Here is a 14,996-nt window from a genome sequence, read left to right as displayed (position 1 = left end):
GTTCTTGGATGCAAGTTAACTAGTAGAAAAAAGAACAGTAAGAATAAAGTTGTAAGAATGAAATGAGGTAAAAATGTTATTTCTTTATTTATTTATTAGTTTTCAGCCATTAGTTAGGCCCGGAAAACGAACTTACATATCTGTGAAATAATTACAATACCAAATTTTTCAGAATCATCTTAAGACTACAAACTGCATTGCTACACATGCTTTGCTATCCTAGTCGCCATACCTTTACATTGCATCTCCTTAAGTACTAATAACACTTAACTCTATAAGCTTTGATAACTTTTACATCTCTTTTTGACAGGTACTCGCATAACCTTGTATTCTTATGATCGCGGTCAGACTTACTTCTGAACATACGTTTTATACTTATATGACCTATAATACACTTTCTCGCCGAATTTCGATATTCACATACTCAATTTTATTTATCTTCCCTCCCCCCTCTTCCCTCTTTTCCCCTCTTTTCTGAATCTATCACTTTATTTATTGCTTTTAGGATCTTAAACGCCGCTTTATTAACATTTTCATTTAGTAGCCAATAAATTTTCTCTTGTAAATTCATATCTTTGGGTTCTTCCTCTACATTTAGGTTTTCGCATTTTCCCAACATATGTTCCCAATTCCCTCCCCTTTTTTACATAATACACAAGCTTTATCCTCTTCTTTTAACGAATACTCATTTCTGGTTTTTAAATTGCCGTACCGTGCCCTTGAAATTACGCTAATACATGTTTGTTTTTGGAACCTTTTTAAATACATCGGTAATGTCACCGTCTCCACTTTCTTATAAATCTTATTGTTATTCAAAGCATACATTTTACTAACGACTTTTTGCATTTCGATATCCTTTTGTCTTTGCAACACTAAGCTACTAACATTTTCCCCTTTATCTCTTAGTCTTTCTATCTCCGCCCCGCTTAATCCCTGACTGTTCAAAAATTGTTCTCTTTCCATACTCGTTTTAAACTTTTCATCCTTTTTCAACCCGTCTACCAGGCACAATTTTGTAAGTCTGTCCTCACTCCGCTTGAAAATCTTCTCTTCATGATTTATAATTTAATGCTCTCATGCTCCACTGCAAATCCAATGCGTTCATGCCCAATTTCCTCATTATTATATACCTTGGAGTGCAGAAGTCTACCAAATTTTTAAGGGTTATTGCACGGATTTTCAGCTCCTCACACCTAAAACATCACTCGAAACGCTTCAAGGCATTCCCCAGATCCTTTTCCCTCACTCTTCCTTTAATATACCTTATAAGAAATGCCGCCACCGCGCATCTTAGCATGGACACTATTGACAGGACGTCCGTAAGCTAAGGCGTCCACTTCGCAAGTCGGTAGAAATGTTATTTAATGCGATCAATAATAATAGTTGGTTTTTATTGAATGATGTGGATATTGGTGATGAAAGCGGAGAGTGAGATTTCTGTAGGTTCAACGAAAATCTATTAGAAAGGAGTTAATGAATGTTTCAGAAAAGGCGAGAGCGTGACGTAGTTAAAAAAGAGGTGAAGACATGCAGTATGATGAAAGCGGAATAACGTAGTTAGTATGAAAGAGCTATGGAAGAATTTAAAAAACGTATCTAAGATTATATGGTAAAAAGAGTGATAGAGCAAAAGTAAAAAAATTGTTTATAAGAAGTAGTAGAATAAAAAATGCGAGAAATGAAAGAAGAAAGCAAAAAAAGCTGTTGTATTAGCCAATTATTAAATATAAAACCAATAATTATGTAAATGATAAAAGTTAGAGAGTACCTTGTCTCAAGTAAAAATTAGAATTTGAAAAAAGGAAACATGAAAGCATATTTAAAGTCAGCAGGATTTGACAACTTGTAGAAAATAATTCAAGCTTAAGTGCGTATAAAGAACGGTTTAGAAACTTTTTAAAAGAAAGAAAAAAAAACAATTCCCGGAGAGAGGGTGATAAAGTGAGGGGCAAGGTTTGAGAAGATTTGATTAAGTAAAGCTAAAATCGCACCAGCCGTTGAAAACTGAAAAATAAAAAGGCTACCAAGTATCATGGGATACGAAATAAGATTTGGTTGTAAGCAGAAGTGAAAGTTATAAAGTTATTCGTGAAACTGTTATTCAAAGCCTGGAAGGGCAAGGAATTATTTGATGATGGAAAAACGATGATTCCTATTTTATTATTTAAGAAAAGGACAAAAACAATCTTAAAAAACGATATGGGAATGGCATTATGACTTACTACTTACAAAATATACACGGAGGTATTAAGAGGAAATCTATTAAAAAAGGTTAGTGATTAAAATGTACTGCAAGATCGGCAAGCAAGATTTAAAAAAATAGGGCGAAAATGGGTTTCTTATTTTCAATCATGTAATGCAAAAAAGAAGGGTTATAAAAGTGAACCACGAAGTTTATGCATTATTTGTAGACTTTTAGACAACGTTTGACACAATAAATAGCTATATATGGAAAAAAATAATAGAGATGTATAGCACTAGTAAAAAACTTTAATACATAAAAGTAAAAAATTACGTAGAAAAAGTAAAACCAAGATAAATGGATGAATACTTATCGATTAAATTAAATTAAAATAAGATTACAAAATAATAGTTCGAAAAAATTGTGTGTCAACACATTATACTGATACAAACAAAAAAGTTGTACACAATAAATAAAAATTTATAAAAACAAGATATTTTAGCTAACGTTTTTCTATAGGACTAAAGACAACATGTATGTATAACTGACTGTAAAAAGGATTATCATGATTGTAAATAAAAGATTTAAGTATCATGTGACAAATTTGACCTTAAATTTTTTAGTTATAATCATCTTTTTTTTCAACTCCCAATATTGACACTAAATGATGCACAACACAGAAAATTAGTGTAGTATCGAATACAATATCTGAAATAAACACTGTTTAGCAATGGTTGCTTTAGTTTATTATCACACAGACTTGAAGTAGGTAAAAATATTCTTTCACATTTCAACAATTAAATTTTTGTGTTTCACTTTGCCAAAATTTTTTACAGCAAAATTCATTATGTTAATCGTGTAAACTACTAGTGTTTTAACTCAGTAACAAAAACTTGCGTGGATCGGAAAGAAGTTTAAAGTAATTTAACAGTAGGTCGAATCAACATAGTGTCTCCTGAGGATTTCTAGCGTTTTTTTTGTATTTTTTTAGTATTTGTCTCAGAAATTTGAACAATTTTTTACTAGAAATTTTAAAAAAGTAAATAGAAATAATGCTCTATTACAGCTTAATTCAATTTTTAAATTCAAAGAAATCACAAAAAAATTTTTAAAAAAGCCTTAGAAAAAGTTAAAAGAATATTGCGTGATTTATGTAATACAAATGTTTATTTTGGTAATAAATTAAATGTTTTAAAAAATGATTTTAGACAGATTCTTTATATTTTTAATTAATGCTTTATGCTTCAAATAAATCAAAAAATAACTAATGTTTGTTCTAATATTTTTGGTAAAGATATTAAATTTTTAATAAATAACGTTATACTTACTTCTTGTAACAGATATACTTATTTTTTCAATAATCAAATTCTAAATTTTGTAAAAGGAAAAATAAAAACATATAACGGCGTAGATCATATTGCTCACAAGGGCGTTGAAAAATCTAAGAGTGATATTAATATAAATTTTTTAATTAAAGTTCTAAATAATATTTGTCAAGGCTTATCTCCGCATAAGTTTAATTTAAAAATTCAAATGACTGTTATGTTGATACAAAATAATGCAATTAATAAACTCATTAAGAATTTAAGGTCAAAAAATTAGCGCACTATAGCACTACTGCAAGGGTGGTGAAGAAATGTGTTAAGAAATAATGTAGACTAAATAATTGTCAAGGAAGTAGTGGAAAGTTGCTGAAGAGGGCTAGAACAAATGTTGGAGCGTTACTAAGCTAATGTGTTGAAAATTATAAAGGGTTTAAGGAGAGCAAAACGTCATTTGACTAAAAATGACATAATAACCTAAATAATTTTATTTCATTTAGAGATGCAGCTCAAGGGTGGTGAAAGGGAGTTTTTTACAATTATGTGAAGGGCTTATTAGGTTATATAATTGTGAGGGGTTGGAGGAGGGATAAACAAAATTTTAACTCAATCGAAATAAGGTAAAAACCGATAGATTGTTAGCTTATTAAGAGGGGTGGCTGAGGAGGGTGGTGGAAGCTCTTAAATATTGAGTGAACTCTAAAAGGTGGGGGAGGGCTGAACAAACATTAGGTTTTTGCATGAAAAATTCTATGTGGTCCGTCTTGTATGGATTTAAAAAAAATCGACAGGTAATTTTTTTGTTTTCTTAAAAAAAATATTGAAAAAGGTTGTATGCGTGCTTACCTTGTTTTTGATTGGGTGAAAGATTTATTTTGTTTAATGTATAAGTCTCAGCTACATTTTAGTAAAATAAATCAAAGAGGGGAGGGTGAGGTAAGTGATGCAAAGCCAGTGAATTAATTACAACAAATGAAATATTATCACTTAATAAGGATGAAATCTCGCAAAATAACAAAGATTGATCTTTTAATTGAAAGAGAACTTATAAAAAAGTAATTAAAGTAAGAAAGAATAAATGCGATTGAATAATAATTTAACGAATAAATTTTTGAGAGCTCTCTTACCGCAAATCCAACGTATTCAACCGAGAAGTACCAGACGCTCGACGCAGACTAAAACCTTGTGTCCGGGTGCCTTCACGCCGAGAAACCGTTGGCCGAAAAAATCATACGGCGTGCAACAAAGTCCCAATGTCTTAAGTAAGGTCGAGTCCCACTCTGTGTAGCGGACAGGTTACAGCTAGTGCAACTTCCTTCGACCAGCCCAAATCACACAAAACTTCCGGCACTCTCTAATTGCACAACCAGGACCAACTTCCAAACACAACCACTTCTCCTCACCCTTGTCGCTCAATCGCACGCTCACTCGTTTTCTGACAATCAACCTTTTCGTACAAACGCTCGGTTACGTCTCTCTCAAGCTCATCAGTCAGCCGAAGCCAAGCCCCTCTCCTCTCTCTTTTTTTCGGGATGACAAGATGGCGTCGACTCGCCAGTGCACGCGCGCACACACGCACACGAGAGCAGATTTCCCTTTCTCCCTTTTTTCGAGAAAAGAGTGACATTTATTTAATAAACTAGCAGCCCCCCGTCTTGGCTTCGCCCGAGACTTACTAAATAAAACACCGTAGTGTGTTGACATGTAATGTGAAACATTTTTAGTTAGAAAGTTTGACACACATTCCCGATACATCTCAGAACAAAAATCTTCTTATTTAAAACATATTTTTTCGGAATCCATATAGTTTATTTGGTCAAATAATAAGGTGTAAAAATTCAAAAAAATAATTATGCTGAAAATTTATGCCATAAAATAATCGATGGCTATAAGAAGTTGTTGATTTAGTTTCTTCTGTGTAATTCACGAAAAGGGCTATTTTTAAAGCTGTTAAGATTTTAAACCCCCAAAAAATTTATATTAAAAAAAAATTGTTTTTTCTCATATCTCACAATTTTATTACCAGAGCAACAAAGTCCTGGACCTTAAACCCAACATTTTTATTGCCACAAAAACACAAATACATTTTCTACTCATTAAAAAATCTGAAGTAGGATCTTTAAAGATTTCAGAGATTGCTGTGAGGGTACAATGAAAAGCTGATCTTTCACGTAATGGACTCTTTAGTTGACGATTTTGACGCTGCTGTTTCAATCTCGATAAATTTTCTGCGTCAGTTTCTTGACGCCTCAAATTGTATTCATTAGATACATATGAAGTTTTCTATCCAATATACCCTTTTGCGACTATTGGCATGCTTACGACTTTTATGACCCCTAAAGGCTATTTTCAGTCAACTTTGTTAATTTTAATACATTTGTTGGCAAGGTAGTTCGACGTTTGATGGCCCTAAAAAAGACCGGTGAGCTTCTTAAGTTAACTCTTTCTTGACTGCAGTTAACAGCAATTGTGACTGCCTGGATACCTCAGGGTGATCTGCTCTGGCTTACTGTTGAAGACCCAGACTGATTAGGAGAAAAATTACAAAGTCCGAAGCTTTGGGGCTAGTTGTAGTGCTCTTTCCCAACGTCTCCCGGTATAACGTCGAAGACGTTGGTGTCTAAAGCACCTTTTTTATTTGCAGATTCAGTTGTTTTAGTGATCTTAGATGGGGAGATTGGTTAGTGATACTTGTCCAGTGGAAGCTGTCCCGTTGGCTCAAGTTTTTTTTCCTTTGTAGCTGTTGTAGGTTTGCCCAGCGCAGACTTTGGAGAGGATCAGTGATTCCTGGTTGAATGCTTAAAGTCGAGAGGGTAGTATAGGGTCGTTGGTCACCGGGTTTTCCAGCCTTGCGAAGAACAACTCCGCAGGTGACGTCTGCCAGTGAATAGCTGACTTGGTTTAATAGTGCCCGTCTTTAGTTAATATAGTCTTTTAGTCGACGAATCGCTTCCGGAAATGGTAATAAAAATGTATTTGTTGGCAAGGTAGTTTAGACTTAAGTGGCCCCTAAAAAGAACCGATAAAATTGATGGTTAAGTAGGGAACGTAAATACTTATAATGGCCCTAAAAAGCGCCAGTGGTGAAGCTTCCAGGCTATTCTTTATTATTATTCCTGATGATGAAGAGCTGGCTACGGGTTGCTTGATTCTTACCCTGGGAGTCTCGATGTACGGAGACTGTGATGGAGGGAGGTACGCCACTGACCAAAGAATATCTCGTCTCAGGTCGTTCCCCGGATAACCAACTGCTCAATTGCTCATCTTTAGACGGAAACATGTGGGTAATTGCGTTGGGGAACGCGACGACCAAGAAGGTAGCCGTTGTGGCTTCCCGTGTCCCTCAGAGCTGTTTTCCCTTGCTTACATTTGTAGCCACAAATTCTTTAACTACACCAGGTGGGAAGGCGGGACTGCCACACAACTCTGAAGAGTTGGTGGAGATTGTGCTCTGGCTAGATATGTCTCCTGGTAATTCTGGCAGAGACGGCATCGGTTGGAAGTAATTTATTTTTCTTTGATTGCACTCGTCGAGATTCAGGGTGAAGGGACACTTAGGTCACTGCCCCCTTAGAGAAGAGTGTCGTCCGTAACCGGGATATCCCGCTGCAGGAGTATTATCAGCGTTCTCTGAACAGCTTGTCGAGCTGCCGAAGCTCGACCATACCACTATCGATACGCTCCGGCCTATTATAACCACACTTAATTTATTATGTTGCAGGTAGCTTTAATTTAATGTCGACGCCACCTAGCGGATTTTACTGAACTAAAGTGAAAAGCTGGCGTATTTTTGCAAAACTTTAAGCTCATTTATTGCTATTGTTATTAAATTTTTTAAGATAAAAACTATACTAAAACCATCTAGGAAGTATCATGAATCAGTGTGCAAAATTTCAGCAAAATCGGTTCAGTAGTTTTCGCGGTTAGCGATTACAACGGTTTTAGCGACTTTGCTTTATATATTAGTAAGATATAAGTAACAAAACGATTGAGTACATACAGAAAATGAATAGCGTTAAATGACGCAAAGATATAGTACCTAAAATGCAGGTATTTTAAAAGTTACAGAAAATTCATACGCATATAAAGTTGTGAAGTATACATAACACGTGAAAATTCTACAATTGAGTACGATTAAATGAGCCTATAAACGTAAAAAACGATTTAAAGCTTACGAAGATACAGCGTTTTGAAAAAGTGTCGAACATATGTGTAACCTCGTATAACGTATAAACGGTAACATCAAATCAGCTCGAAGTCTCCCCTTGTCTACATAATACCAAAACAAAGTATTTCTGAAAGTTTCAAGAAGAATTATTCATTCTTACTCGAGTTATAGTAAAAAAACTAAAGTGACTGTTTTTAACATGTATTATGACGTTATATACACAATGAGTAAATCTATAGCTATGAAAAATAGAGAATCTTCATTGGGCTGTATCGACGGCTCTTACGAAGAGCAACGGAGCTCAGATTTTTCCATTTGAATTAACATGGGAAAATCTGAGCTCCGTCGTTCTTCGTAAGAGGCGTCGATATCTTGTGAACTTTTTATTATTAAAAAAAAAAAAAAAAAAAAAAACACGTGTTAATTACTTTGCAAAAGTGTACAAGACGAACCAAAGGGAATTTTTTATGCAAAAACCTAATTTAACTGAATTAAAGCAAGGTACTAACCTATAGAATTTTAGCTTAATTAGTGGGGGCCAATGGGCAGAGAGAGATGTGTAAAATGACCCCCTAAAAACACTACATTGAATAGGAAGATATATATACCACTGTTCCGAAGGATGACACTATAAAGCGGAATATTAGAGGGATATTGATTTCCAATGTATGAATATCGTCATTCGTAATTGTTAGAATAGAGAATGACATAACTCAGAAAGTTAGATTTTTTTTCTATTTATATTAAAATAAAAAATTTTCGAGAATACATTGTACTCTCACTTATTACAAAGGCAACAAGCAACTAGCCGTGTCTGCAACACGAACTCGTCAAACTAAACAGATTTGTGTATAATCAATGTAAAATTAAAATTTCCATCTTTAATAGCAAATGTAAGTTTAATAAAAATAGTGGTACAGTAAGGTAAGGTATTAAAGAGGAAGTAGGTAACTTTAGGTATTTGGCTTTTCATATTATCAAAAAAAGGAACTTTTTTGATTGTACACAGAAACGAAAAAGTCAAAGTACTATTGCATCGAAAAAGATACGGGAATAAAGGGAACAGGTTTGTCAGTAAGATTTGATGAGTAGGATAATGCTGTTTAATTATGTAGTATGAAGTACAATAAGTTTCGAAGCTGAGATTTTTAGATGCAAAAAATTTGAGAATTAAAGATAGTGTTACGTCGCACGGTGTAGAAAAATGGACAAAAGTCCAGCAACAGCTTTTAGTCCGATTTTAATAAAACAAAATTCAAAATACTCGAAAAATTCCTATTATCATATGCGACTGCGATATTATGAAATTTCCACTCCCACAAACCCCTCTACCCTTATAGACCACCCCTATCAACCCCCAAGCGGGCTCATCCGCCTAATCCGAGGTAAAAAAGTTCAATCGACTACTTCTTTTCCAAAAAATTAATATCTTAACCACGAACAAGCTAATACACCTCAACTTTAATGTACCATATCCCAATTTACCCTCGCAACCCTTATAAACCACCCCTCACAACCCCCAAGAAGGTTAACCCACCTAACTCTGGGTAAAGCGAGTTTAATCGAATGTTTCTCTCCATAAAAATGGATATTTTTACCACAGACAGGCTGACTTAACTCAAACTTGATCTACTATATCGCAATTTACCCTTTCAACCCTTATAAAACACCCCTAACAACCCCCAAGCAGGTTAACCTACCTAACCCTGGGTAAAGCGAGTTTAATCGAATGTTTCTCTTCATAAAAATGGATACCTTTACCACAGACAGGCTGACTTAACTTAAACTTGATCTACTATATCTCAATTTACCCTCTCAATCCTTATAAACCACCCCTAACAACCCTAAGCAGGTTAACCCACCTAACCCTGGGTAAAGCGAGTTTAATCGAATGTTTCTCTTCACAAAAATGGATACCTTTACTACAGACAGGCTGATAAATCTCTACCTTGATGTATTTCATTTTTATTTACTTTAACAATCTTCGTAAATTATCCCTAACAAATTACAAGCAGGCTAATCCACCTAACTCTAGATACAGTGGATCAAATTGACTGCATCGATTCAGTCTATTTGTATTCAGTGTATAATTTTTTGTTAAAGGCAGTTGATGAAACTTTTCTCAATAAGTTTTCAATGGTTTAGCCTGTTTAGGGGTTAATAGCTTGCTGTGTAAAATAAAGAACAAAATTCTAGACATGGCTTAGTTTTTAATCGATTTTAGTTAAGAGAGTCGTAAAATACTTGAGAGAATATCTGTTATAACTTGTAAATGCCACATTTTCTTTTTTTTACTTTTAAACTTTAGTTAAAATCCCACAACCCCTTAAGCCGTCAACCACTACCATCAACTGTTAACCCTTTCATCAAAATTATAATTTTTAAAGATTTCACACTTATCAATCCACCAACCTACAACCATACTAACTCTCTAACTCTTTAACCCTTCAACCCTTCAATCCATAAATTTACCAACCGACAAATTATCTAACTTGCAAACCCTATATTTAACGGTTATCTTACATAACAACAAGAAATACTTTAAGTCAAAATCAATCACGATCAAACTCTTTAATATTTTCACCCTGAATTGTTAAACTCACAAAGTAACCCAACCTAAAATTCTTACAATCTCAAGCACACTGTATATATTTTTGTAACACTAAAGTATTGCAGGATAACAGTTTTGCTATACTGTTAAATATTTAAAAAAATTTTCTCGTAAATTATTCAAATGATAAGTATAAAATAAGATAAAAGTGCGGTGTAATTAAAAGTGGATGAATAGAGAGTATTTTTTATTTAATAATTATTTACAAACAAACGGATATTTTATAATTTTTCAAAAAAATCTTCACTTTCATGTAGCTTTGGTTTTTAATAATTGATAAACATTCTTTCTTAGTTGTCATAAAAAATTAGAAAATATTACTAAGTATTACCAAGCGTTAGTTGATTTTCAAAAATGTCATTAAATTTGAAATATTCTGAATTATGTGATATATTATAGAGCAGGGAGGATTACCATGTACCTTATATAGATTCGCTTGTTAGTAGTCTGAAAAGTAAATACTTATTGTCTGACAATCATGAAAATAACGTGAGAAAACAATTAAATAAATCATTTGTATTGCAATTTAAACAAAAATGGAATGCTGTTATTCGAAAAAGGATATGTTTTAGACAAAACATACAGATTTTCTTGATAAAACAATATTTATAAAGTTAGATAATGAATCTTCTTCCAACCAATTGACATCACCTGGCAATACTTAGTCTACATCAGATGTTTGACAACGACCAGAAGACCGCGTTTATCTTTTGAAAAGGCATCTTCAAAAACACAGTATAGACGTGCCCTTGAGATTGCAAACAAATACACCAAAGAAGAAGTATCTCTGGCCTTAAAAATCAAATTGCGATCATGTATCACCAAAAATGTCTCTAAAAAGGACGTACCTGACGAAGAAACTGATGTACCAGATATTGAACTGATTAATAAATCATTATGTATGTTTTCTGACTTAGATTTGTTATACCGCAAGTATGAAAAATTAAGAGCTTATATATAATATATAACCAATCGATTTTTGATAATAAATTATATCCGCGATTTGGAATGATCACTGAAGCAAAAGACGTCTGTTACCCAGAACATTTGGAAGTAACTGATTCTGGAGCAACAATTGACATTATATCTCTCCTTGATCACACTTTAAAATGAATTTTAATGATGCTTGATGAAACAGAATTAACTGATTGGAAGTAACTGATTCTGGAGCAACAATTGACATTATATCTCTCCTTGACCACACTTTAAAATGAATTTTAATGATGCTTGATGAAACAGAATTACAAAAATTAAATAAAAATCTAATTTTTGTAGGGAAGTATGGTTTTGACGGATGCTCGGGTCAGCAAACAACAAGACAGCGTTTTATGAATAATTCTTTTGATTCCAACTTGAGTGATGCTAATAATAATGATTATTACCAAAAAAATTTTTCTGATGAATCTGTATTTATTGCAAATCTAGTACCGATTGAAGTAAAGACTGCTGATAATGAAATAGTGTGGCTCAATGATAAACCTTCTTTAACTTTGTATTGTCGCCCAATAAGCTTTGAATTTGTCAAAGAGAGCGATATCGTTACAACCAAAACTTATAAGACACTTTCGAAGCCATTAAAAAAAATAAAAAAATATGTATTAAAATGTATGAATATGGAATTCAATGTAGAGTTTGATTTAAGATGCACAATGATAGATGGTAAAGTGGGAAATGTTTTAACTAATCAAAAATCTGCCAATTGCTGTAATATTTGTAAAGTTGGACAAAAATACATTAATGAGGTTAATCACGTTTTAACATGCAAGTGTCTTGATAAAAATTACAAATTTGGATATCCAATATTACATAGTTGGATTAGATTTATGGAGTATTTGTTACACATTTCATATAATTTAGATTTTTAAGCAGTGGACAGCATCTGGTTGTAACAAAAAAACTAAACTAGATCTCAAAAAGATTATTAAAAAAATTTTGAAGGAAAAACTTGATGTAACAGTTGATGTTGTATAACAAGGTTATGGTACAACAAATACGGGAAATGTAGCTCGTATTTTTTTCTGAATATAAAGCTGTATTAAAAACAATTTGTATTGATCAAAGGGCCGTTCATATATTACGTCACGCTACTTTTGTCACTTTTTGGACCCCCACCCCCCTCTTGTCACGCTTTGTCACGCAGGTCTTATACCCCCCCTCCCCCTTGTCACGTATCATTAACATTATAATATTTTTTTTAGTAGTTATTATTTTTAAAGTCATTATTTTTTGAGTCATCTTGTGGAGAAGTTGATTTAATATTATACAGGTAAGGAGTTTCAAAATTAAATTCTCAATCTTTACAGAACACTTCTATTATTTATGAAATAATAGTAATTTTGAAATAACAGCTTTAGATAAATTCGTTTAAACTTATACAATAAATCACAAACAAGCTTCAGACTCATTTCTGACTAGCTTTTACTAATAGCCTTTGGGGCTGGTTATAATCAAAGTACACTTATAAGTTAAAGTATGACTGTTCCTTATACTAGAAAAAAATCACTCATTTTGCCATGGACAGCTTATCCATTGTTTTAAATCCTCGATGATAGGGAGGGCTTTTTCTATTGGCTCTGAAATCTCGATTACCGAAGAGGTATCCACTTCTTCTATCGGAAACCAAGCCGCTTCCTGTTTTCCGGCTTCTGTGGCATCTACGATACAGAGCAATTCATTGTTACGTCGGGCACAAACTCGTTGAGGTCGTATAACGGGGGCTGGTAGAGAGAATTTTCCATGGAGAGCCTTCTTATGAGCTATCAGTCTCGTTTTTGCAGCAAATGTAAGGCCGCATACTTTGCAGGTTCGGATTTCAAGGTGTCGCCGGACGGAAGGACAGTACATGTCAAATGGCACCTGTACATGAATTTGATTTTCCGTGAGATGCGAAAAAAAAGTTATGACAATTTCAAAAATATGCATTTTGAAGAAGGAACAACGCTGTATGTACCTTTTTAAAGCCTTCAGAATTAGGCTGAGTCTGAAACGCCAACCGTGCTATAAGCGGTAAGAAGGTTCCCTCGTCGCTATCTTAGTTCACAACTATTACGCCGGTCGAATTCTGATTCGCTCTGATGGGTGCTGGAATAAAATTTTCGGGGAGCAAGGACCGTATGTTGGACCTTGGAGGAGAGCAACAGTCTTGTGATAAGCATTTCGAGACTTGACATGCGTATTGAGACTCTTGGACATGAATTGCGTACCAAGAAGAATCAACGTCGGCTGGATCTGGATATGTATCTGCTTCAACGTAGCTCGAAAAAACAGGATACCCATCTATGACGATTCCATTCCAAATCTCTGCAAGTGTCTCCCCTGCATGTTGAAAGTTGCGTATTTCCAAGTCAAAATCGATAGTTTTTCCCGTGGCATCAAGATGACTTCCAAACTTATCGTGAGGCAGGATGACCCCAGCAAGTTCGCGGCTCAGAGGAGCCATTCGCCTCTCCACCCTATTGTAGGCACTTCTTCCTGGGGCATTGGTCACCAAAAAAATTGCGTCAAGGTCATGTTTCTTAAAGGTTTCAATAGCGTGCCCAATCACTTTATTGTACCTCGGATTTTCATCTGGTCCACCGTCCGAAGTAATTATTACAACTGGTTTTACAAGACCAGTAGATGTTTTCGCAAACTTACTAAATTCGTGAAGTTCAAGCAATTTGTCAAAATCTGCCGCGTGACTACTTGCTGTCGCAGATGTATGCTTTGGACTTCGCACAGCGACGTATGTGGGGCCAGAATATCGCACATCATCTGGACACCCAAATCCGCCTTTCCGAATTTCCATAGCAGCGTATACAGATGGACATAACTTATGTTTCGAGGCTATAACATAATCGTGGTCTGGCAAACTGACCCTGTACTCTACGTACATCAAAAGAGGATCTTGTTTAGATGCAGCAGTCAGTCCTATTGGAACAAGAGCTTTATTATCCTGAGACATGAGGAAAACAGCATCTGGCCCTAAGAAAGATGCTACTCCTTCAATATACCGAACCACTGCCTGAGCAAAATAAGTGTCTTCATGCATTTTTCGAGCGTAATTTTGTGCTCGGCCCAATTTTACTGGGACGGTTGACACGTGTCGCTTACTTTCCGCTGTACGCGAGGACTTTGGCAAAAGTCGAAGGTATAGTGCAGATTTACTTAGAGTAAAGCCCTCTTTTTGCAATTCCTCATGCAGCTGTCCTAACGTTTTCACCGATCGAATCTTGTCTTCACGTCTGCGGTCATCGGCGGCGCTTCCATACATAGCCAACTCGATGATGACACGGTGAAGATCAGGCTGATCTGCTTCCAAAGGTGGTTTCCCGACGGATTGGTGAACTTAAAGTTTCTTGACGAATTCTGGATGTTTTTCGGTTATCTCTTGAAGTGTATGCTTCCTGCTTTCTCGGGCTTTTTTTTGTCTCTCTGCTGCAAGTTCTTTTTGTTTCAAAGCTTGTTTCTCAATATCAATATTCTGCTGACACTCATGTATTTTTTTTTTAAGATTTACTTCAGGTAGTAGACCGGAATTCTGAGCTCGCGTAAATGCATCTAATTTTTCCGTCAGTTCAACAATTTTCTTTCTGCTGGCATCTTGTGAGGGTGTATCACGTTTTTTCTCTGTTGATGTTTTTGAAGTGACTGTAGCTGGTGGAAGTTCTTCAGGATGATCATCAGACTTAACGATGCCATCCGATAAGTTGCTGCCAGCAACAGAAACCTCCT

At 34.8% G+C, this 14,996-nt stretch overlaps 1 protein-coding gene across 1 annotated transcript; it reads right to left on the bottom strand.

Moving 5' to 3' along the window:
* Window positions 1–12,782: 12,782 nt before the first annotated feature.
* On the bottom strand, window positions 12,783–14,157 carry LOC149373727 (uncharacterized). Its single transcript, XM_089595775.1, has 2 exons — window positions 13,333–14,157; window positions 12,783–13,139 (listed from the first exon to the last, which is right to left on the bottom strand). The coding sequence occupies exons 1-2, from the start codon at window positions 14,155–14,157 to the stop codon at window positions 12,783–12,785; spliced, it is 1,182 nt and encodes a 393-aa protein (XP_089451901.1).
* Between the last annotated feature and the right edge of the window lie 839 nt (window positions 14,158–14,996).

Source organism: Copidosoma floridanum, unplaced genomic scaffold, assembly GCF_036245765.1.
Source record: "Copidosoma floridanum isolate Cflo_tuat_1 unplaced genomic scaffold, Cflo_Japanese_pri ptg000028l, whole genome shotgun sequence".
Lineage (NCBI taxonomy): Eukaryota > Metazoa > Arthropoda > Insecta > Hymenoptera > Encyrtidae > Copidosoma > Copidosoma floridanum.
Note: the sequence above shows the minus strand (reverse complement) of the source record. Positions and strands in the feature narration are given on the sequence as shown.

Bases quoted from the DNA above. Each gene is read 5' to 3' on its own strand.
- LOC149373727 (XM_089595775.1), bottom strand. From the start codon at position 14,157: ATGTACGTAGAGTACAGGGTCAGTTTGCCAGACCACGATTATGTTATA. The intron at 13,140-13,332 runs GTAATAGTTGTG...ATTCATGTACAG, and splicing joins CGAATCAGAATTCGACCGGC to GTGCCATTTGACATGTACTG.